Genomic DNA, 23,286 nt, shown 5'->3' with positions numbered 1-23,286 from the left:
ACTAGTGTGAAAGGGAATTTGTTTATTTTAACTTAATCAAGAACCTGGAGTCCCCTGCCTTTCACACTTACTTAGTCATTAACACTTAGTCCTAAAAGACCACAAGCACTACCCCCCTCCCCTCCCCATACTCCTTAAGTGCTAGCAAAATTGGAAGACTATGATTGGTTCCTGAGATGTGATAGACTAGTGAAAGGAACTAGAAACCAGAGAGACAGGAAGTGACACTAAGAAAACTGTTTATAAAAGGCAGCCGAGGTCATTCTGAAGCACTTCTGCTGCCTTGGTGACTTTTGCTGAAAGAGGAATTCTTCTACATGATGATTCTACATTGGTGATTCAAGGAGTTAGGCTTCAGTGACTCGCTTGGGTTGAGGGGACCCTGGCCAGAGACAATGGCCTTTTGGCTTGTCTCCTGTCTTTGATGGGATGCTCTCTTAGATAAGGCACTTGGATCCAGATTTAGTTAATTTAGCTAAGCAATATCTTCTACCCTCTTCCTACATTTCCCCCTTTACTATCTCTACCTTGCTGTAATAAAGCTACTAACAGTCTTTTGACTAAAAAGTTTATTATAAACAGCAACCACAACAATTTTTAAATTCTTATATTTGTCAAACCTGTTTTAATTATTATACTGGGTAATCCTCAGAAAGACTTAAATTCTTAAAAATAGAACTGCTGCTTTAGTAATTGGGGAAGTTGTTGGGGGAGGGGTAATTTCATTTAAAGAAAAATGTTAAATAATTATTTTAAAATTTATCCACAGGCAGGATCTGTCATTTCAATAAGTATAAAGAATTCCTAGAAAACCAAAGGCACCTATACTGTAGCTTCTAGTCTCTGAGAGCTACTTGAGGCACTGAGGGATAACAAAGAAGCAGAACTTGAACTCGAGGTCTTCCTGACCTTGATGCCAGTTCCCTAGCCACTCTGTAGCTATTCTTCTCATTTAAAGAATATGAACTTTTCTCATACAAAAGAATATGGACTTAAAAAAATTAATGGCATCATTATTCACTTTTTAAACTATTTAGACTTCTTTAAAATTATATGTGTAAAGATATTCCTAAAGATAGACATATACATACATTTATACCACAGAAAGGTCCCATTAAAAGAAACAAGAAATGTAGTTAATTAATTGGTTTAATGAAGAACAAGAAAGTGAAAAAGGGCCATTATTATGATAAGAAACAGTGATTGATTGACAATAGAGTGATAATCAGAGGGTAAAAAAGTTCCTAGTAGAAACCATTCCCAAATTAACCAACTGTGTATCTTAAGGAAAAAATGTATTTTGTTAAACTACAGATAATAAGTATAACAAATGCACATTACCTATGATATATTTAGGTCAATTTCGTCCCTACACATGCTATATTTAGTAATGAAGAGGTGTTATGGGACAAAGAAATCCCTAAGAGGAGAAAAACAAATATAGGCAAGGCTTTAGAAAAAGCTTGTTACATAATAACACAAAAAGCTTCAACCTGAAGAGCTCTATTTTCAAAAGTCTTCATGACTCATCAATAGTAGAGAACTTCAAAAAGGATACCAAGAACACTAGTTGATATTGGAAGCCACTGGCTGCAAATGGCATTGATCTGAACTTTAGGGTCAGAATGTCGTGCCTCCCGTGCTCCAATTTTTAGTCCCAATGAGCTTACTATTTTATCAATTTTTTCTTTGTCCCTATATTCATTCAACAAAATGAAAAACACAAGATTATATTTCTATACACACAGAAAGTTAAGAGAAGTAAAATTTAATTAGCTATTTGCTCCCCAATCTTTATTTTTTAACAAAAGGCCATAAATATTTGGAAGGGAATTCTTGCCACAGTGCAAAAATAATCTTTTTTTATTATTATTTTCAAAGTGGGAGACTCCAAAACTTTTAGGACAATCTACATTACCAACAATATAGTCTTACAAATGGTGAAAAAAAAATTACTAGCCTATCATTCAAAATGGAACTAGAACAATAAAATTAATTTTCACTTCTACTTGTTGGAGACAGATTTTATCAAATTAATCTTTTAGTGGCTTGTTGAAAACATATAGTCATTATCATCAGCCCACCACCATGCCACATTTTAAAATCATGGCTAACTACACCCTTTAGCCATGTTTTACACAGACTGAATATTAACAGAAATGGTTGGTTTCACCAACCACAATCAATTCTGTTGAAAACTTCTATCACTTTTCCCCATTAAGCACATTCTTGAAGTGTGATAAGTACGTAAGATTAGTATATTACTTAAATAGAACTGATCTGAATATCAAACACTGTTTTATAATCTTACTTTTTCAAGACTGCATCATAGAGACTCCATATATTTTCTAGGACCAACTGTACAAATAAAGGTTTCTTTCCTTTTGTCTGTAAAAAAGAGAATATATGGTTGGAATAATAACAATTCACTTTTATATTTTACAAAAGGCTTTCTATAAAGTCCCACTATTATGGAAAGAGCATTAACTCCCAATTTTACAGATGAAATTGAAGCTTAAAGAGATGAAGCCTCTTGGCCATGATTATAAATCTAGCAAAAGTTGGAGTCAGACTTCCTACCCATGTCTTCTGATTTCTCTGCTCTCTCGACTCTACCAGATTGTCTCTGGAGACTTGGAACATGTGACAGATGTCTTAATATGATTCAATTTCACTACTATATGTCTCACCACTTGCCAAATATTTACCCAACATAATTTTCAGTTTGGCAAAACCTGTAGTTTGGCACTCAGAGCCAAATTTCAATTACACCTATCAGTGGTTGAAAACAGTATCACAAATAATACTTAATGAAAAAGGGAAACCCTGTTGTGCTGTTGCACCCCTCTCCCCCCACCATTAATACTGCCATTTCAATTCAACTAAACCAACATTAATTTCTATGGTTACTTCCATTGCTCTTACCACAAATGCCCAATAGTGGCATTATCTATCTATCCTAGTACAGGAGCTAAGGTGGTTTCAGTTTTACTCTGTTAGAGGAGCCCCTTTATATGAAACTATTTCTTCAATGTCATATCCATTTCCCTACTTCTTATACAGAGAACACTACATATAACTCAACATTCTCTTTATAGCTCAAAGCCATCATTATGAACAGTAAATACTGTACTGCATTATAACACAGAGAGTCCCATGAGAATCAATGAAATACCAAAGAATGTTTTCCACTATATTAAGTGGCCCCAGATTACTGCAATATATAATAAATGGCAAATATACATCTTTGACATTTAAAATGTGTGGTTCTCCATAATTTTCCCTGAGTTCTCAGGTAGTGAAGTGACCTTAATGATACAGTTTTTTAGATCTGTAAGACATGAAGTCTAAACATCTGACTTTAGAAACATAGAAAAAGAGAGGTCAGAAAGGAGACGTGATTTCTCCAAAGTTACAGAAGAACCAGAGCTTGAACCTGAATCTCTTAATTCCTGACTATATTGGGAAATGAGTTGTTATGTTATCTAAACTTAAAAGGCAAATAAAAATTCTTATCTAAACACAATAACTGGGGAAGAAGACTTAATTTTTTTTTTTTAAACCCTTACCTTCCGTCTTGGAGTCAATACTGTGTATTGGCTCCAAGGCAGAAGAGTGGTAAGGGCTAGGCAATGGGGGTCAAGTGACTTGCCCAGGGTCACACAGCTGGGAAGTGTCTGAGGTCAGATTTGAACCTAGGACCTCCAATCTCTAGGCCTGGTTCTCAATCCACTGAGCTACCCAGCTGCCCCCAAGAAGACTTAATTTTTATCCAACTGCAAAGAGTAAAAGACTTTCATGATACAAGCAGCATAAATGAAAGACAAATTAAATCTATTTCAGCTGTTAAATGGTATTAGATATTCAAAGGGAAAAAAATGTAACTAAATATCAAAATGTTATATACCACATTTTATGGGACTATCTGAATATAGACAATTTTCTTCAATGTTCAATATCACAACTTAATCCCTGAAATCCAGAGAAAACTGATAAATGACATAAATGAACATACATGAAGAGAATATTATTGGTATTTGGGCTACATGTGTTAAAAATTTTATTAAGGTCATAATTTCCATGATACTGAATAATGAGCATAATATATCAGCTACTACTTATATCTATTGGTAGAAAACTTCAGATTAATTTTTCTTTTGTATATCAATAGTGAGCCCCACTACAAAGTACCTCTTCATCTTACTGTATTTACCTGGTCAGCTTTCATAATTTTCTTTGATTTTGTATTTAGGTAGTACTCTCCCCATAAGGTCTTCAAAAGAACATCAGCCTTGATTCCAAGTTTTTGGCTATATAGTTTGGCAAAATGCTTGATTCTGAAAGAAAGTGATTTTCCATAGCAATATGAATAATATACAATATAATGTTATACATTATTGATTTCAAAAGTAAGGTAAGAAGAGAATTGGCCTAAGGAACAGATGGGGATTGGGATATTCAAACCAGAGTAACAGTGTATTCATTGCCTCTGATTTTATCAAGGTGCAGAATCCTAGGATGAAAGGTTCTCTCCCACCAAGGAATCCTTTTTTTTAATCCTTACCTTTGATCTTAGAATCAATATTTATATAATATTATACAATATACAATAGTGTATATAATATCAAAGACAGGAAGGGATACGCACTGGGGGTTAAGTGACTTGCCCAGTCACACACTTAGGAAGTGTCCGAAGCTACATTTGAACCCAGAACCTCCTGTCTCTAGGCCTGGCTCTAAATCCACTGAACCACCTTTTTGCCCCCAATGGCTTATAATCTTAAGAAAGATACCTGAGGCACTAAGAAGTCAAGTACTTTGCCTGTGATCAAATATATTAGCTCTCCCACCACCCACTAAGGGAAATAAGGATCCATTTCTTCCCCAATCTTTTTTCTACACATTAAAACCGGTGAGATTTCATCAATGGGAGAACTTCCTCCACTGACAGAGATCATACACAACCCCTCCACATTCCTAAATTGATGAATTGCGTGACCAGAGATTTCTGTCACATGGTAGCCATTATATCTACTACTGATTTTCTTTGAAATGAGGCAGGTGCTCAAATGCCAGACATTCAATCCATTGCCTGGCATGCACTCAAAGCCTTCTAAATTTCTAGGCATGCCATAGCTGGCATTTGATTGCACAGCTTTTGATGGACCAGGGATCATCACCTTCAACCCTAATAAGAGCAATTGGCACTGATTTTAGCACCATACAATTAGAAAGCAAATATGAAATCCAGTTTACTATTGTCTTCTTCCATACTACTTCCCTTAACAAAAAGAGGAAATTGAGGGGAAAAGAAGTCAAATTTCCCATTCTTGGTGCTACTTAAAGAACTGTCACATTCTCAAAGAGATGATGAAGTCATTCCCCCAGGATCACACAGTTAGTTAATGGCAAGATGGAGACTAATACAAGTCTCGTAAATTCATGTTCTTTGGAGTGTACTTTTCAATACTGCTTGTAAAGGATAAATTACTGGTCTTCAAAAGTCAAATAAGAAAAAATAAACTTCTCTTAGCATGCAAATTGCAATGAAGGCAAAGAGCAAAAGATTCCTGTTTTTCAGATAACTTTATTTCTTCAGAGACCCAAGTTAGTTGTGAGCATCTGAACCTAAAAATCCAAAAAGATATTTACAATGGTCGTTTCTTCCAAACAACATTCTAAAAAGTGATGTTGCAAAAAGCATGGTATTCAAGATGGTGTCTTAAAAGATGCCAGCATTTTCTGAAGGTAAGCCAAAGGCAATAAAAACTTAAGCTTTTCTGATTCATTTGGTGTCTGCAATTGCTAATACACAGTTTGACTGCACCCTTTCAACACATGGATTTTATATGGGGATCCCAGATGTGCTGTGTTCAGCACTTGATCAAAATAGAATCTTCTAAACTTCACTCACTCTTCCCATGAGCACATGGAAGAAGTTTAGACTATGTCAGCAATTCTGTCATGGGTGTGCAAGTAGATTCCTCTACTGGGTGGGAGGAGACACTAGAAGATTTCAAAGTTATCTTCTTTGTATTACAACAATTATGAGTTCACTCCAGGACTGTCCCTAATAAAATTATATTTTAGTGACAAAAATAGAGATCAACACTATAAAATATTGAAGAATACTAGTTTCAGAATCAGGAAATATAGATTCTAGCTTTGGCCCTGCCACTAACTATATATGTGACAGTGAGGCAAACTCCATTCCATCTGGGTCTAAATGTCCTCACTCTAAAATCAATGGGTATACTCAAGTCCATGGCTGAGGACAATGGCTATATCTAGAGGAACATGATGAGTCTGGCTTATAGCAGCATCAATACATCAATACAAAGCAGAGACTGCAAATACCACCATAAAAGTGCAAGTCTTTGAGGAGCTCCTGGAAGCTGGGTCTCTTGATATCCCGTGCATTCAAAGACATTATTTCTTGCCTCCAACTTCCCACTTCTGTCTTGAATCCTTGCACCTCTAAGTGGTCCTGTTCCCAATCTGGTATTATCCTTGGTGGATATTAATTTGGATCAAATAGTCTATCTATCCTTCCTTAGGCAAGAATTTCCTCCTAGATACATGCATATGTTGACTCCCACTTTGGAGCATATCATTTTTTTTTCAAGGTTGCTCATTACATGTGTTGTCTCATTTTGACTCAATAATCCTGGGAGCTAAATTATAATTCCTGTTTTGTAGATTACCATTCCTGTTTTGTAGATTACCATTCCTGGTATCAGGGGCAGCTAGGTAGCAAAGTAGATAGTAGTGCTAGACTTAAGAGTCAGGAAGACTCATCTTCCTTAGTTCACATCTGGCCTCAAAGCACTTGAGCTGGGCAAATTACTTCCTTGTTTGCCTCAATTCTTAATCTGCAAAATGGGGTGGAAAAGCAAATGGCAAACCACTCTAATATTTTTACCAAGAAAACCTCAAATGGGATCAAGACTGAAAAGCAAGTGAGCAACAAAATTTTATAGATGAAGAAACTGAAGTTGAGAAGTTTATTGACTTGCCTAAGAGTCACCCAGTTAAATAAGTACCTGAGAGAGGATATGGATTCAAGTTATCCTCAATCCAAGTCTAGTACTCTTATTATGCCTTTTGGAGCATACAATCTAAGGCTTTTTCTAGTTTGAATGTTTTTATCTTGTTCTATGAAATCTAGACTTTTTTGGAGATTAGTTAGCATTAAAAACAAAAATTCTCTTTTTCCTCTGAGAAGAGTGGCCTATCTAATAATCCTATTATTGACTTGTAGACCATAACCAATTGTACAATTCTACTGAATACTAGACAAGGCACATAAAACAAATTATAAATTATAATCTCAAGATATGAGAAAAGATTTTTTTTTTTAAAGCAAAGTCTCTTGTCAAGAAATCTTGACAGTGGCCGATTTTTATCTCCTGACACATAGGCACTTAATGCTTGTTGGTTTGCTAACCAGCTAACTGGTCTTATTCTTCTTTTTTTTTTTTTTTAAACCCTTACCTTCCTTGGAGTCAATACTGTGTATTGGCTCCAAGGCAGAAGAGTGGTAAGGGCTAGGCAATGGGGGTCAAGTGACTTGCCCAGGGTCACACAGCTAGTAAGTGTCTGAGGCCATATTTGAACCCAGGACCTCCCATCTCTAGGCCTGACTCTCAATCCACTGAGCCACCCAGCTGCCCCCTGGTCTTATTCTTTAAGTTTAGTGATAAATAAGGAGAAATGGAAGGGGTTGGGAATCAACTAAAGAAAGGAAGAGGCAGCACTAGTGAGGAGAAATAGAATCACTGTAGATGTTCAGGGTGATAATGAAACTTAAAGAAATCTGGTCCCTACCCATATCGAAGGAAAGGAAAATGAATAAGCATTTATTTAAAGTATCTACTATGTTTCAGGCACTTTAAAATATTATCTCATTTAATTCTCACAACCAATGCTATAATTATCTTCATTTCACAATTGAAGAAGAATCCAAGGCAAATTTGAACTCAAGTCTTCCTGACGCTAGGGACTCTATTGCTATACTACCCAATTTATTAAAATTATTTCCAAATCTATCTTTAATCAACTTACAGTAAAGAGACTCACTTTAGTTAGACCTCCTTGTATGCACTTCCCTCTTTAAAAATCTTATTTTCACTGATACTTTTTGTTTTCACATGATATTCATTTCTAAAGCTACCCCTTGCCTCTTCCCTTAACTCAAGAAAGTCACTGCTTATTAAAACACACACACACACACACACACACACACACACACACACACACACACACACACACAAGACATAAATTGTAGAAAAACAAACTAATAAATATTCCTATAGAATTCTAGGGTCAATGTTTGGTTCAAGAGATTCAGTCTAATCTTTTATTCCTACACCAAAATACAGTGTCATGATCATCACTATTTATAAGAATCCCCCTAAGGCACTATAGGATCCCGATTCATCACAGAAAGACTAAATTGGTAAGTATAAGAAGAGGGATCTCTAGGTCTTCTGCTTCCAGATGCATGCCTCCCAATAACTTCCATCCTCTAGCCTAACTCACAATAAATGTCATTTTTCTTCCAAAAAACTTTCCTTTAAATACCAGAGGACAACCATTATACCTCACCTAAGTAGTAACTTCTTCAAGCCAAACATTCTCAAGTCTTTCAATAATTCTTCATATGATATGGTTTTAAGAGCTTTCACTAACTTGGTTATTATTATTACTATCTTCAGAACATATTCCTGTCTGTCATCATCTTCTCAAAACGTAGCCCAGATCTAAACAACGTAACTCAAAGATCCAACTAAAACAAAGTACAGTGGGAATGCCATTTTCTATGACTGAAACACCATAGTTTAAAGTGACCAGAGACTACACATTGTACTGCTTATTGATATTGAACAAACATCCTTCTCAAGGGAAATGCTGTCATTTTAGATGGTTCTAATTCTCTTATTTGTCCAACTAAAATGTTAAGCATAATTGAAAGATGTTAGATTTACCTCTGTAAAGCTTTATTTTATTGGATTCATTCCATCATTCTAGACTATCAAGATCAAGAGTCTTGATTCTGTTATCTATCATATTAGGTACTTCTCCTAGGCTAGCGATATTTGTAAATTTGTGACATATGACTTCCATGTCTTCCTCTGCATCACTTTTAAAAATGTCTAATAACAAGAACAAACCCTGTGCCAAACTATAGACTTCTTTTTCAAGGGTGAAATTCTGATTAACTTCATTCATTGGAGCTACCTTAAATCTACATTTTAATTTACTGCAAATCTGCCTGATGGTACTATCATTCCCCACACTTTCTCCATCTTGTTCAGCAGTATTATAAGAGACTGTCAAATGTCTTGCTAAAATCAAGATAAACTATGTTTGTGACATTCCCAATCTACCAGTCTAGTCATCTTAACATAATAGGAAATTATATTAGATGTATGTGATTTCTTCTCAGTACGCTCATCACTTTGTTCTTTTCTGAATATTTACATTGTTTTCCATCTGATTTAATAATCTAATATAGACTTTTGCTAAAGAGCAACACAACACTTAACCATCAAGTTTCTAGTATCTACCTTTTCATCCATTTTGACAATATTTGTCTGTCTCTAGTTCTCTGACACCTCTCCCACTCAAGATTATTTTTCCAGATTACTAATGGGGGTTCTATGATAACATGTACAGGTATCCTGAGATATGATCTGTCTGGGTCCAGAAGACTCTAACTCATTTAATATTATCTACTACCTAGTGCTCTTATCTCCTAAACCATTCTTGGGCTTCAATTCCATCTTTAAGATTTTTTTTTCCTCCTACTCTTTTCAAGTTGCAAGCTCTTTCTCCTAATAGGAGAACACAGAACAACAGAAGATAAGCAGTTTTGCCTTCTGTCATCTGTTAATATTACATCATCTCCTCTAACCAATCTTTTCCTTGCTCTTCTTGCTCCAAATATAATAAAAAGGATTTTATATCTGTCTTTGGTATTTTGGGCAAATCTTTGTTAATTTTGATGCTATTATTATGGGTTCAATCCATTCATTATTTGATTTGGATTTATACTCTATTCAATCTTTCATACAAGGCCTTTCTAAACCTAAGCAAATTTTATGCAACACAAAACTGATTATTTTATATAACTTTCTTCAATTTTTCCCTCATAGGGATAATTTTCAATCATACTGCCAAAATTTCATTTGGAGGGCCCTCTGATACTCTGGGAAAATGTTGTCTTTCAAAAGTTCTAACCAGACTCATGTCCCTATTTTTTTTTCCACCAAAGTATATGGTCATGTCAAATAATCATAACTTCCCTTTCTTTGTAATTATGAATTTTAAATGGCATGGCCATTATTTCCCAAGGTTTCTATCACTGTCACATTTCTAGAAGTCCTCCTTTGCCAGATAGAATTAAGATCAAAGTAGCAACACCATCATCTCATCCTCTATCTTCTCAAAGATGAAACTGCCAATAAGCCAAGTCAAAAATTTGTCAGCTGAATATACAGTCTCTGGAAACTTTTAATGAATATACTCCCTCTCTCCAAAGTAGCCTAATTAACATTAGTTTGAATCATTTGAAAGTTTTTCTACTATGCCAACTCTAAATCAGCTGCTCTGAGTTGAAGGGAAATGATTCTCAATTAATAAGACCCCATTCCTTGAACAATTCTACTTAAATGGTATTTTAAAGTATATGTAAAATTGTGTTATAAAAATTATGTTATTAAAATATATCTACATGTGTGTATATGCATGTACAAACACATATATTATGTATATATACATGCCTAATTTTTAAAAGCACACTATGATTGATATCAAGGAATGTTTAATAAAAGTAACAACACAGCTTATGAGTGAATCATGATATTGTAAGAAGCCACAGAGGACAAACAGTTCAATTTACTGTATAGCCAAAATGGAATCTTCTTTACATCTTGGATAGGTGAACACAGTCTTTGTTTGAAAACTTCTAATGAATAAAAACTCCCTCCTAGGTAGCCTAATCAACATTAAACAGTGTGAATCATTTGGAAGTTTTTCCACTACAACAACTCTAAATCTGTCTCAATCTCCACTCACTGTTATTAGTTTTGCCCTCTGAGGTAAGACAGAACAAGTCTAAACCATAGTCTAGATGACAGCCATTAAAACACCTGAGACATTTAAATGCCCCTTGAGAATCCTTGGTTTCGTGGTTTGTAAAATGAGGGAGTTGGACTTAAAACAGAACAAATCTGATACCATTTAGGCATCAGTCAATCTAGTGTACAACTCCATTTAACAGGGTCCCCAGAAAGCCTGAGTTTCCTCATCCATTAAATGAAGGAGCTGAACTCTGACTTCTAAGGACCCCCATAGCTCTAAAACAATGATTTTATTGTAACTGTAGCCTTCTCTCCATTGTGCATTATCATCCCATCCATCTCTAGCAGTGGCACTATCTTTGACCTTTTGCCCCCAGATATATGTAAAAAACCCTCTACATTATTATGACCTCTTACCAACTAGCCTTGGTTAATTCTGGGTTTGAAGATATTACTCTTACAAACACTTGTATTCACCATCTATTATACTCTCCTTTGCTACAATTTTCTATACATGCTTTTGTGCATCAGTTACCTATTATAAACATAATTCTATGGATAAGTTCCCTATACAGCTACATGGTCATCTTTAGCAACTCCTTTTCCTTCTTAATTCTCTCTTTTTTATCTTCATGATTCTCATTTTTTCCTCTAAAATGAGATCGTGAAATCTTCTTTTTCTGTTTTCTGTTCTTATTCTATTCTCTAAAGTCTGTTTTCCTCTAAATCTATACTGCACATCAGACTATATGCATTAACTCTCTAGCATGGAATGGTCATTTTCTCTTAGGATTCTCATCAGTTCTATTTCCAAAGACACTTGCTGGTCAGAATCAGCTACAGAGTAAGCAGATGCCTTGGTCACTACCTTGATTTTTTAAAAAAGTAAAATGACAAGGGCATATAAAAATTTATTTAGATCATTGAGTTCAGCAAATGTCCTGATAACTTAAGTTCCTATCTCTACAATTCAATCCCAGTCTGATGTGATTTCCTAAACTCATCTATTTTCTCCTATTCAGATTGCCTATAAAACACACTCACAAGAATACAAACTTGTTTTTTCCTCCACTGATTCGCACTCCAGTTAACTTCTCACCATATTCTATAGTTGCTAGATTTCCTCATATAAATATATCTTTTAAAAATATGCTATTTTCTTGCCTTCTCAATGGATAAGGGAGGGAGTGCAGGCAGAGACTTGGACGCAAAAATAAAATTTTAAATTAAAAAAATATATATAGTACTATATCTTTTAAATCAGATTATACTATGTCCACATTCACATTAATCACATTCTACCTTCTCTTAGGAATACATTGCTTATTAGGTCAAATATTCTTCTTTTTCCATTGGGATGGTTAGTCCCTGGTTTGTTATTATTATTTTTTGCATGTATGTACTTATGTAACCAAAAACCATAGGTTTTATTGTTGGGTCTCCTCAAATATCTCTTGTAAATCTTGGCTCTCTCTACTGCCGTTCTTCTTGTGTTGTAGCTTGCTCCTATATTTGAACTTGGAAGATTTATACTGACAATAGAAGCATCAACCTGGATTTCCCCCACCAATCATTTTTCTTATGTTCCTATTCTACTGAACACAGGTATTATAGTTCATGGTAGACATACAAGCTCCTTGAGAATGACAATTGTTTCATTTTTAGTTTTGTGTCCAGGATAGTGCCAGGCACATAGTAGTTGAATGAGAGAAACTTTTAAAACTGAATAGAACTGATTTTCCCAGAAAGACACTTCTTTCAAAGAATGTTTCATTATTCCTGTTAACCTATGAAGAATAGTTCCTAGGGCCCTTTCACCTTTCTACTCTTAAAGGGCAATTTTGTTCACATAAATCTGAAACCTAGCAACAGAGAAACATAAAGTTCTGGACATGATCTGGTCACTGCAAAAAAATTTCCATTGCTCTACATACATGCAGGAAAGAGAGTCTTGGCACCTTGTCATTCTTGCTGGCAGCTCTCATGGCAAACTGCCATATGAGGTACCTGTTAAGCTGGTGTCTATTTTTTTAATAACCTCTTAACACAAGCTATAACTTGCTTTTTTTCCCCTTAATTTGATTTGAAGTTGGCAGTTTCCTGCCAAAGTCTCAATGAAGTTGTCCACTGATATTTTCTTTGAGTGGGATTTCAAATAAGAATTCAAATTCCAATTATTTTGTACCCTTTTTTTTTTAAACTTTCTCCCAGTGATCAGATTTTAGAAACCTCCATTCAAAACCTTGCTGCCAGATCAAATATGAGTTTCTTTGAAAGTGGGCAATATAACTTATCCAAGACTGATATTTAACTAGGTAGAATTCCTGATTGATATTTATTTTTATTGGTAAAAAAAGAAAATGAGCTCAAAGAGATAAGTCAACTACATTTAATGAGATAGACATCCTCTTTTTGTCCTTTCTCTACCCATCAACCTCCCTGACAAAATAATCTTTACTAATTTGTAAGTGAAGAGATTTCAACTAAATAATTTGATGAAATATTAATAGTAACCTTGAAAGAAAAAGACAAGATCTCCATCTTGTGGTCAGTTGGTAGACTACTCACAAATCATTAAATGAACCAACAACTTCTGAATATATTACAGAATAGAGATTTTCCAGTAAGGGAATAAATATTGCATTCTATTAAGATACAAAACATGGGGGCAGCGAGGTGGCTCAATGGATTGAAAGCCAGGCCGAGAGATGGAAGGTCCTAATTTCAAATACAGACTCAGGTACTTCAAAATTATATGACCCTCGGCAAGTCACCACCAACATTGCCTAGCCCTTAACACTCTTCTGTCTTGAAACCAATACACAGGATTGGGTCTAAGACAAAAGGTAAGGGCTTTTTAAAAATTCAAAATGTTTTAGGAACCCATTCCCCAAAAAATCTGCCATTAGGTCTTTTTATGTAACAACGATGTATCTAATAATAGCAATCCAATAACAACCTGGAATGGTGGTAAATAGGAAACATCCAGCAAGTGTTTATTAAAAACCTATAAACCTATTATGTGCCAAACACTGGTGCCAGGTCCTAGGGATACTAGTACAAAGAATAAAATAATCCTACTCACAAGGAGATTACATTCTAATGGGAAAAACAAGAATTTATCCATATATATTTAAGCCATGCAGCATAAAGATAAAATGAATAAATATAACTAAGTACAAGGTAACTGGAATGGAGGAAGCACAAATATTTGAGGGGATTTGGAAAAGCTTAATGCAAAAATATTGTTGCTTGAGCTCCACCTTGTAGTAAGAGCAGGGAATTCTATATGTAGGAAACAGAGAGACTGTACATTTAAGGCATGTAGGATACTTCTTAATCAACTATGTATCCAAAAACACACAGTTTGCTGGAGAAAACTGTCTACAGAATCTCTGCTGGGTCCTTTCTCATTTCAATCACAGGTGCTCTTGAATGCATACTTATCCTCATAAAGAGATGAAAAAGTAAGCATTTGGTTTCATAACGCTAATACTTCCTTGGGTTATTTTTGTTGTTGTTTTTAATAATAACAGTACCACCCATGACTTTTTTTCATTCTTTTGGAAATTCCCTTTTTTTCTTTCATTCTTTGAGGCATAATTGCAAAGCAGAATTAAAATCTCCCTAAACTACCAGTCAAATTGGAGCAAGGGGAAGATTTCAAAATTGTACTTTCACTAGTAAAAGGAAATTCTGGTGAGAGTACCCTTTATCAATGCATTTCTACTCAGTAAAGTATTAAAGAGTTGTTCACAGGCACTGAGAAATGATGTGACAAGTCAGGATCACAGAGTTAGTATCTATCAAAAGCGTAACTTTAACCTAAATTTTCCTAACTTAGAGATAAGAATTCTATTCATATTCTATGCTGATTCTAAATAACCGGTTTTATTGAAGACAAAAAGTAAAAAAAATTGCTATCTATTCAAATAGCTTCTCAAAAATTAAACAGTATAATAATGGCTATATTACCTAGTTTGGTACATAATCTTAAGAGATCCCTACTTTTGCCTAACTCTTCAATTTTCATAGTAATGGAAAAAGTCTAAAAACTTGGAGGAAGTTCATAGAATTAACCCTGAATTATCCATATGAAGATTATATATTTTCTGGATTGTCTGCTAAAAATTATTTTCACACTTGGTTTCTCTGGTATTCATGTCTTGCTATTCTCATTCTACTCTTCTCAATCCCCATACTATTATCAATTGGTATGTGCCCTAGTAAGGTAAACTAATTTAAGTCTAGTAAAGTCCCTTTTTAAGAAATTCCACAGGAAATACAAATCATTTTTATGTAATGGCATTTTAGGACTCGTTTAAGACTAGATAAAACAGATAATAAAACTAGATAAAATAAACTAGCCAAGGGAAAAGAAATGCTTTGAACCCAGGAAGGTGTTTTTTCCCTACAAGCTCTTCAATATTTTTGCATGCATTCTTGTGTTAGAAGATGGCTTGAGTTTTGTTGGAACTTTTTTTAGATGGCTACAATGTTTGGGAAGGTGTGGTATGGGAACTTGAAGGGACGATGGACAAAATTAAAAACAACTTAGTCACTAAACCTATTCTAGAGGATAAACAGAATACAATGAAGGTCAAGACATAGAGGCCAAATAGTATGAGACCAGAAAAAGCATTTACATTGAATTATTAATTTCACCTTGCACATGTTAGGTGTTCAAGCACTGTATTCTTTATAATTTAATTTGACTACTATCTGGCTGAAGAAAACATAAGAACTCAAAATGCATTACCACTTGGCTTATACCAAGTTGTAAGATGCATTACAAAACCAAATATAAAGTATTTCTGGACAACCATTCATTTTGGTCTATCCATGTAACTCTCCTATGTTGGGTAAACAAAAGCTTATTACAAAGAAACTGAGAAAGAGTCCAAGGAGAATAAACTATTCTCTATCACAGAAGTAATGAAAAAGTATTCATTGATAGCATAATAATATCAATGATGGTATGTAGTAACAATTATGATTGGTATATAGTGCCTCATCGTTTCACATTTTACAACTCTCTTAGGTACAACAGTATTTTCATTTTGCAAATTAAGAAACTGAGCCCCAGAGATATGACCTGACTTACCCATGGATGCACACCTAATATTCAGGGCCTATATTCCAATAAGACCTCTTATCACTCTTTCTACTACGCCATATTGCCTTTTGGTATGGCAGAAAATATAAAACCAACAGTGGTGTTGAAAAGTCTTTTATTTTTCTTATGACTATAATCTCTATTGGATTCAAACAGACTTACCCAAAGCCCCATCCATCTATTGCACTTGTAAATATCACATTTCCCTGATCTGGTGAGAAGTAAAGGTGAGAATCATCTGTATGCTCCAAGCCTGCACTCCAGTCATAAACTTGCTCTCCTGGTACAGAATCTGAACTCGCTTGGGTTTCGGTTTCTCTTTTGGACCATTCTTCTAAGACTTTAGAAGTAAAAAGAGTCCCAGTGAGTGCATTAATCTAGGGAAGACAGGTAAAATGCAAAAATGTCATCCAGATGGTAAGAGATGGCCACTGTGGGATAGCCACTGTGGGGTACATACTTCCTGCCTCCAGGTAGCTACCTCTTCAAGTAACAAAAGGTTGCTGTCAATTCATATTCAATTCATGAAGAAAAATGTATGACTAACTTATCTTATCAAAGATATTTCTGACCTTACTTCAAATAAGATATAATCAAGTTAAAATTGTCCAAAGTAAACCAAAAGTATTCTGAAAGGTCAACTTTGTGATTTTAATGCAAACAAATAAACACTGTCAAACCCTCTAGCTAATTTTCATTTTTATTTCCCAACATACTTAAATAACAACACATGTTGATAACCTTGACAGCACAAAAGCATTGCTTCACTAGAGTCATATTGTTTTTAAATTGATGAGCTATGGCTACAGACAGTAGAGGATTTTTTTTTTTAATATGATTTTTTTGGATGTGGTTCAGTTTTGATCACTTTGACTTTTGCACAGCAAACTTGAAAGTGTTTAATGAAGGAATAATTGTTTATTTAATTACTTACTATATATGAAGCATTGTGCTTAAGTTCTAGGGATACAAATACATCTTAAAATGTATTTTAAGGGACTCACGGTCAATTTTCCCACCAGTTACCCTCCCCCAGACCCATGCATCCCTCCATTACTGGGAGGCACAGGTCCAAATAGTTACATAGTTTTTTAGAAAGTGAATCTGAACTCATTTTTCCCTTTGTGGATGTCTACAACATATTAAAAATTCAGATCTTTTGAGAAGAAAACTTCATTCAATTTTCCAGAAGTTATCCCATCTAGCATACCAATTTTTACCCCAAGGATTGTTCCTCTTAAAACTTTCCTATGACCTCCCCAATTTGAAAACAAAGTTATAATTTTACATGGTACCTGTTCTAAGATATTCTTCAGGTGAGAATATGCTTCCAGAGGTGTGAATTTCAGTTCCACTATCAAACGATCTATTTTATTGATCACTAGAACTGGGCGGATGTTTTCTAGCCAGGCTTGTCGAAGAACTGCTTGTGTCTAACAGAAAAACAAACACAAATACAGCTTATGGCATGAGAGAATTAACCATATTAAGAAAATTTTAAATCTTCAATGCAAAATAATCAATATGCTTCATCCAATATGATCACAATCCATTTCACATAACATTTATTAACATTTATTAGATACTTGCTGGAAAGGTCAGAAAAATGGAACTGGTTTAATCATGAAAATTCTCCTGAAGTGGAAACTTATTTATTTAGCAATACCTAATTGTCTTATTCCTAATTCTACTACTACAGTACTGAGCTAAAATTAGGAGTGACAAATTTGGGGAGAGGGGGTTAGGGATATATTCCATTATTAATAAGAGCTACTCACACTGATAAAATGCTTTGCAATTAACAAAGTACTTTTGTATGAATCACCTTGTTTGATACGCACAACAGCCTGCAAAGCAGACAATACTATTAATTCCTCTCAATTTTTTGTAGCAGTAGTAGCAGAAGCAGGTTCTGAACTGAAATCTAATTGTAAGATTATTGTCCTGATGCAAAAGGACAATCAAAGCAAGGGACTAAGTGCATGAAACCAAAGAAGACAAGTTTTGCTGACTGAAATTGTAGACTGAAAGAGAACAAGAAAAGAGAGAAGACAAGCAGGGCAGAATTAATTGCTAGAAATCACCGAAGGAGTTATAGTGAATACAGAAAACCCCATGGGAAAGCTAGAGAATAACTATGAAAAGAGAAATGGATTAAGCAGTAGGAACAGAAAAATAGCTCAAATTTCTACTATTACCTCAAACTCAATGCTAAAATCAAACTGTGCTAATCCTCAGGCAAGAGTTTAAAGCAGACTTAAGTAGCTGTGGGGTAGTAAAAGGAGCCCTGGGCTTGGTGTCAGAAGAGTCCAGTTCAAACATCTGCTGACTGACAACACTATTAGCTCTGGGACTATGGGCATAGTAACCACTCTGGGCTTCAGTTACTTCATCTGTAAAAACTGGGCTTGCAAAAATGTGTACTCTTTGCTCACAGAGTTGTTAAGAAAATGCTTTGTAACCTTTAATGTCTTACATAAATGTGAGTTACTACTAGTAAGTGCTGTAATTTTTCATTGTACATCACCTGTGGACAGACTCCTTCCACAGCATCCACCACAATGATACAGCCATCACAAATTCGAACGGCAGTTGATACTTCTGAGGAGAAATCCACATGTCCTGGAGAGTCTATTAGATTAATGAGGTATTCCTGATCATCTGAAATTAAGTTTTAAAAAACATACACAATCTTAAAAAGTGCAGAGTAGAGAATTTCAGCAGATGTGCTTAAGTCACAAAAGCAAAGAAATTCCACACTGATGAAGGAATTTCACAGAAAATCCTACATCAGAACCCCGGGATCTTTCCCCACACCAAGTTCAGTTCTATTATCCATACTTCCAAATTAAGGACTTCTAATTCTTAGTAGAATGAAGTAAATGGGGTGATCTCTTCCCATCTATTTAGAAGTCCATAAGGGGCAAGTCACTACATGACATTCCAACAAATCTAACTTAAAAGCCTGAAGTCCCTCACAACTTCAATGGTCATGATAAACTGGAAAGGAAAGGGGATGCAGAGATAGGTTGAAATTCTTATCCTACCAAGATTCTGAGAGAAAACATTCTAAAACAGCAAAGTTGAAGCTTAAAACCTTAGGGTAGTTTCAGGCTTCCAGGGCCCAACACTTGAGACAAGAATCATATTTTTAAAAGTTGACTTTATGAACAAGTTTCATATTGCCAATTCTCACATTTGTCCTTGGGACATAATTAAGCATTAGGGCTCCAAATGCTTAGTGTAAAAAAAAAAAAGTAGTGCCTGTGCAAATCTGTGAAAAAAACTAAAACTAAAACATTACTCTCGATTCTTGTGCCATAACTGATAGCCAGCACTATCTCCAAATAAAAGTTTTTTTATGAGATAAAATCATAGATTCACACAATCATAGTTTTAAGACAAGATGAGGCCCTTCAAGATTATCTAGTCTCAGCCTCTGCTCTTACAAATGAGGAAAGTAAGGTCTAGCTAGGAGAGGTCATATCATATGCCCAATCAAAAGCTGGTTAGTGGGAAAAATGAAAGAACTCAAATTTCTTAATTCCCAATTGAGGGTTCTTCAATATCACCCTGCTTTCTCAATTTAATTTCTCAGGAGTTTCCTTTCAAAAGGAAAAACCACAGGATTTTATTGAAAGACCAAAGATGTAACTTTTTTTCACAGATGGCTTGTGAAACTGATCTCTTTCATACTCAAGCCTCTTGTGTCTATAATCAATCACAAGGAGGTATTTTAGGTTTGTTCATTCACTTTAAACCATCTTTGATATAATTCTTTTCTATCTAATTTATTTTATTTTAGCTAAATTCATAAAAAAACTCTTTTCATATTATTTAGAAATAACAAAAAATAAATGCCATCCAGATTGCTTTACAGAGCTTAAAATTCTAGAAACTATTCTGCATTATAACATATAAAGCACATATACCATATATATAAATATATTGAACATTACTGAACATAATCATAACAAAGCATAACAAAAAAACATCATAAGATGAGCATGGTAAAACATAAGTTATATTTCTATTTACTTTATGTTATGTTATTTTGTCCATATTTCTTATTACATTTATGTGATACATATAATTTTTAAAAAATTTAGTCTTCAAGGGCCATCTTTCTCTTGCCAACAAATTACCAAAATTCTTAGAAATTCCTAGTGGACTTGAGATAGAAAGGTTTTATTCGGTAACTAGCCACAGTATTATTATGAAGAAATATGTGGTAGGATTTTCAGAGTTTCACAGAAAAATGAGTTAATACTTTACTAGTAAAGATAATGGGAACTCTTTGCATGGAGATGTTAGACTTAAGAGAAACAACATACAACCTCATCTATAAATAGTGAATATAGTGAATATGTATGAACAGTCTGTGAACTTCTTAAAAAGTGAGAGCACAAATACAAATATGAATTGCTGTTAAATGAAACTAATTCCACAAATCACCCCAAACCCAATCTCATTATTTCATGATCACACTGCACAGATTTGATAGAATAGATGCTTAAGGGGACTAGTCCAATTTTTTTGTTTTATAGATGAAGGAACTAGTTTTAGAATTGTTTCTTGAACTCAACAAATATTTATTGGGTAATCCTTTGCATGAAAAGTATAGTGTCAGGGGCTTTAAAATAGATAAAAATTAGTAAAACATAGTCCTTTACCCTTAAAGGAATTTATACCTGTATAGAACAAATAAAGATGTATACACAAATGCCTTCAATATAAAGAAGAATATGATAAATATCACAAGAGGAGCATACAAAATACTTAAGAAATTTTGAAGGAAAACAGATCACAAGTACATAGGAGAACATGACAGAATGCTTGGGGAGGTAGGGCTGATGGGCAAAACTTGATGACAAACAACCAGAAAAGAGAGAATTCTAGCAAGGAGAAACAGCATGGCAGAGGTAGAGAAGAATACAAGCAAAGGACACAGCAGGAGCAGTTCATAATCCAAGGTTGGCTGAGCTGCAGAATAAGGTTCACATAAGGGAGTGCTGGGAAAGAAGGTCAGAAAGACAGCTAGGAGCCAAACTGTAGAAGGAGCTTCATGAGGATCATGCTGAGCAGTATGGATTTTATTCTGGAAGCAACAGGAACCACAGAAGGATATGAAAAATACCATAGGAGTGGAATCTATAAAATTTGATTACAAATTGGCCATAAGAATGAGGTAGAAAGGAGACGATGTTGATAGCCAAAAACTCAAGTTTGAAAACTGAAAAAATAGTGCCATTAACTGAAAGGGGGAAGTTGGGAGGAAGGGGGCTGACAGTTGTTTGGATGGAGTGGGATTAATTTGGGGTTTGGGGAAATAAAAAAGTGGAGAGGCACAATGCTAATTTTGTTTTAGACATTTTGAATTTGAGGAGAGGTGTGTACAAACTGTTGGAAATATAATGGAGTTTGGGGGGAGAAATCACAGAAAATAAATTATTTTAAAAGTCACCCACATAAAGGAATGATTAAAAGTTAAGTGACTTCCTCAACAAGTTCTCCCAACTAGTGATGGTCTTGGACTAGAATTCCTCATCCAATGTTCAATCCATTGAATTCCTCCTCAAATAAGAGAAAACTAAATAACTTTATGTTAAATTCATGCCTAGGGGCAGGCTTGTGGCATGGTATATAAGAGGGAGATAAACATACTGGGCCTTGAGTCAGGTAAATCTGAGTACAAGACACTGTCTTGTTACCCAGGTCACTAAGTCACTTAACCTCTCCCTGAATCCGTTTCCTCAACTGTAAAATCAGGATAATAGTACCTACTTCCCAGGGTTATTGTAAAGATCAAATGAGAACAGCCAGGTAGCTCAGCAGATAGTGTCTGGGTTGGAGTAAGGAGAACCTGGATTCAAACCTGGCCTCACATACTTCTTAGTTGTGTGACCCTGGGCAAAGTCATTTAACCCCTACTGTGTAGCCCTTGCTGATTTTCTGTCTTAGAATTGATACTAAGAAGGTAAAAGATTAAATGAGATAATATTTATAAAATGCTTAGCACCATGCCTGATACAAAAGTTCTTGATAAATGCTTGTTCTTTCTCATCTTCCCTCATTCCCCTAATGAAAACACACACACACACACACACACACACACACAGATACTATATTTGTTAGTAACCAGACCATTTATCTTCTCTTCTACAGTAGCTAGTTTAAAACAAATAATCCAGAAGACCACATTTTGGGGGAGCCAAAATTTTAAACTAAGCCAAGTGTGTTAGGGTTTCTAACAACACCCTGAGAATTAAGATCTGATTGCATTAACTCCTGCTACAGCCTTCAGAAAAATATCTCTGCCCTCTATTGACTGTACCACTTCAGAAAACTTCTCTATTAGAAAGGAACAAGCTAATCACAAGCAATAAAGGCTATTTTAAAATTCTAGGCAAAAGGAAAAAAGCTGAGATAGGGAGGGGAAAACTACTGTACCCAAAGGCTATATCCAGATAAGACTCTCCATTCCTATCAAAAAAATTGTTAAGAGGAAAGAATCTCTCACTTTCCCCCAGGAATCCTCCAGTCTTTCAGAGGTTAAGTGCTCATGTGTCACAAGGACCAGCCAAAAGATATTCCCTGTGACCAGTAAAATGATGAAGTGAAAGCTCTCTATTTCAAATGAGGTGAAATTACTAAAAAATTTACCACCACTATTCATTAAGCAGACACAGATCCAACAAAGAGGGCTTTTCTTATATAGAAGTGAACAGATCAATTTTCCTCAATGCTCTGGGTTTCTCTTGGTAATAGCTCTTCATATCTAGCCTATGCCATGTAGACCCACCTCTCTGCCAGGTAGCTTCACTCCAACCTGCCTTAGACCCTGATATCAGCTGCCCCAATTCCTACCCCATACCCTTGATGCTGCTGATTTAACTGATTGATTGGTGAGAGCTCGCCATATGCAGCATGTCCTAGAAATCCCCCTGCACTGTACACTTTCTGCGCATAATGTCCTATACTCACTCCTTTCTATCTCTAGGCAAAATAATTAAGTCAATGCTACCATTCCAGGAAAGGACTACCAAATCAATTACCCAAATCATATTTTCCAGACCAAATCACTTT

The 23,286-nt window shown here is 35.1% G+C and overlaps 2 protein-coding genes across 9 annotated transcripts in view; one reads left to right on the top strand and one right to left on the bottom strand.

Annotated features, from left to right (window-relative positions):
* Positions 1-23,286, top strand: part of SAXO2 (stabilizer of axonemal microtubules 2) — a 123,958-nt gene that overhangs the window by 43,138 nt on the left and 57,534 nt on the right. The gene's annotated exons all lie outside the window — the stretch shown is intronic.
* Positions 1-23,286, bottom strand: part of EFL1 (elongation factor like GTPase 1) — a 278,731-nt gene that overhangs the window by 238,310 nt on the left and 17,135 nt on the right. For both annotated transcript variants that reach the window (XR_460442.3, XM_001362562.4), the window contains exons 5-10: positions 18,728-18,861; positions 17,496-17,633; positions 16,363-16,577; positions 4,214-4,337; positions 2,312-2,388; positions 1,559-1,695 (exon numbers count right to left, since the gene is read on the bottom strand). Coding sequence is in view for 1 of the 2 variants with exons in the window: in XM_001362562.4 (XP_001362599.1) it covers positions 1,559-1,695; positions 2,312-2,388; positions 4,214-4,337; positions 16,363-16,577; positions 17,496-17,633; positions 18,728-18,861 (825 nt within the window). In the remaining variant the exon portion in view is untranslated. The remainder of the gene's footprint in view (positions 1-1,558; positions 1,696-2,311; positions 2,389-4,213; positions 4,338-16,362; positions 16,578-17,495; positions 17,634-18,727; positions 18,862-23,286) is intronic.

Source organism: Monodelphis domestica, chromosome 1 (assembly GCF_027887165.1).
Source record: "Monodelphis domestica isolate mMonDom1 chromosome 1, mMonDom1.pri, whole genome shotgun sequence".
Taxonomy (NCBI): Eukaryota; Metazoa; Chordata; class Mammalia; order Didelphimorphia; family Didelphidae; genus Monodelphis; species Monodelphis domestica.
This window is presented reverse-complemented; position numbering and strand designations above follow the sequence as displayed.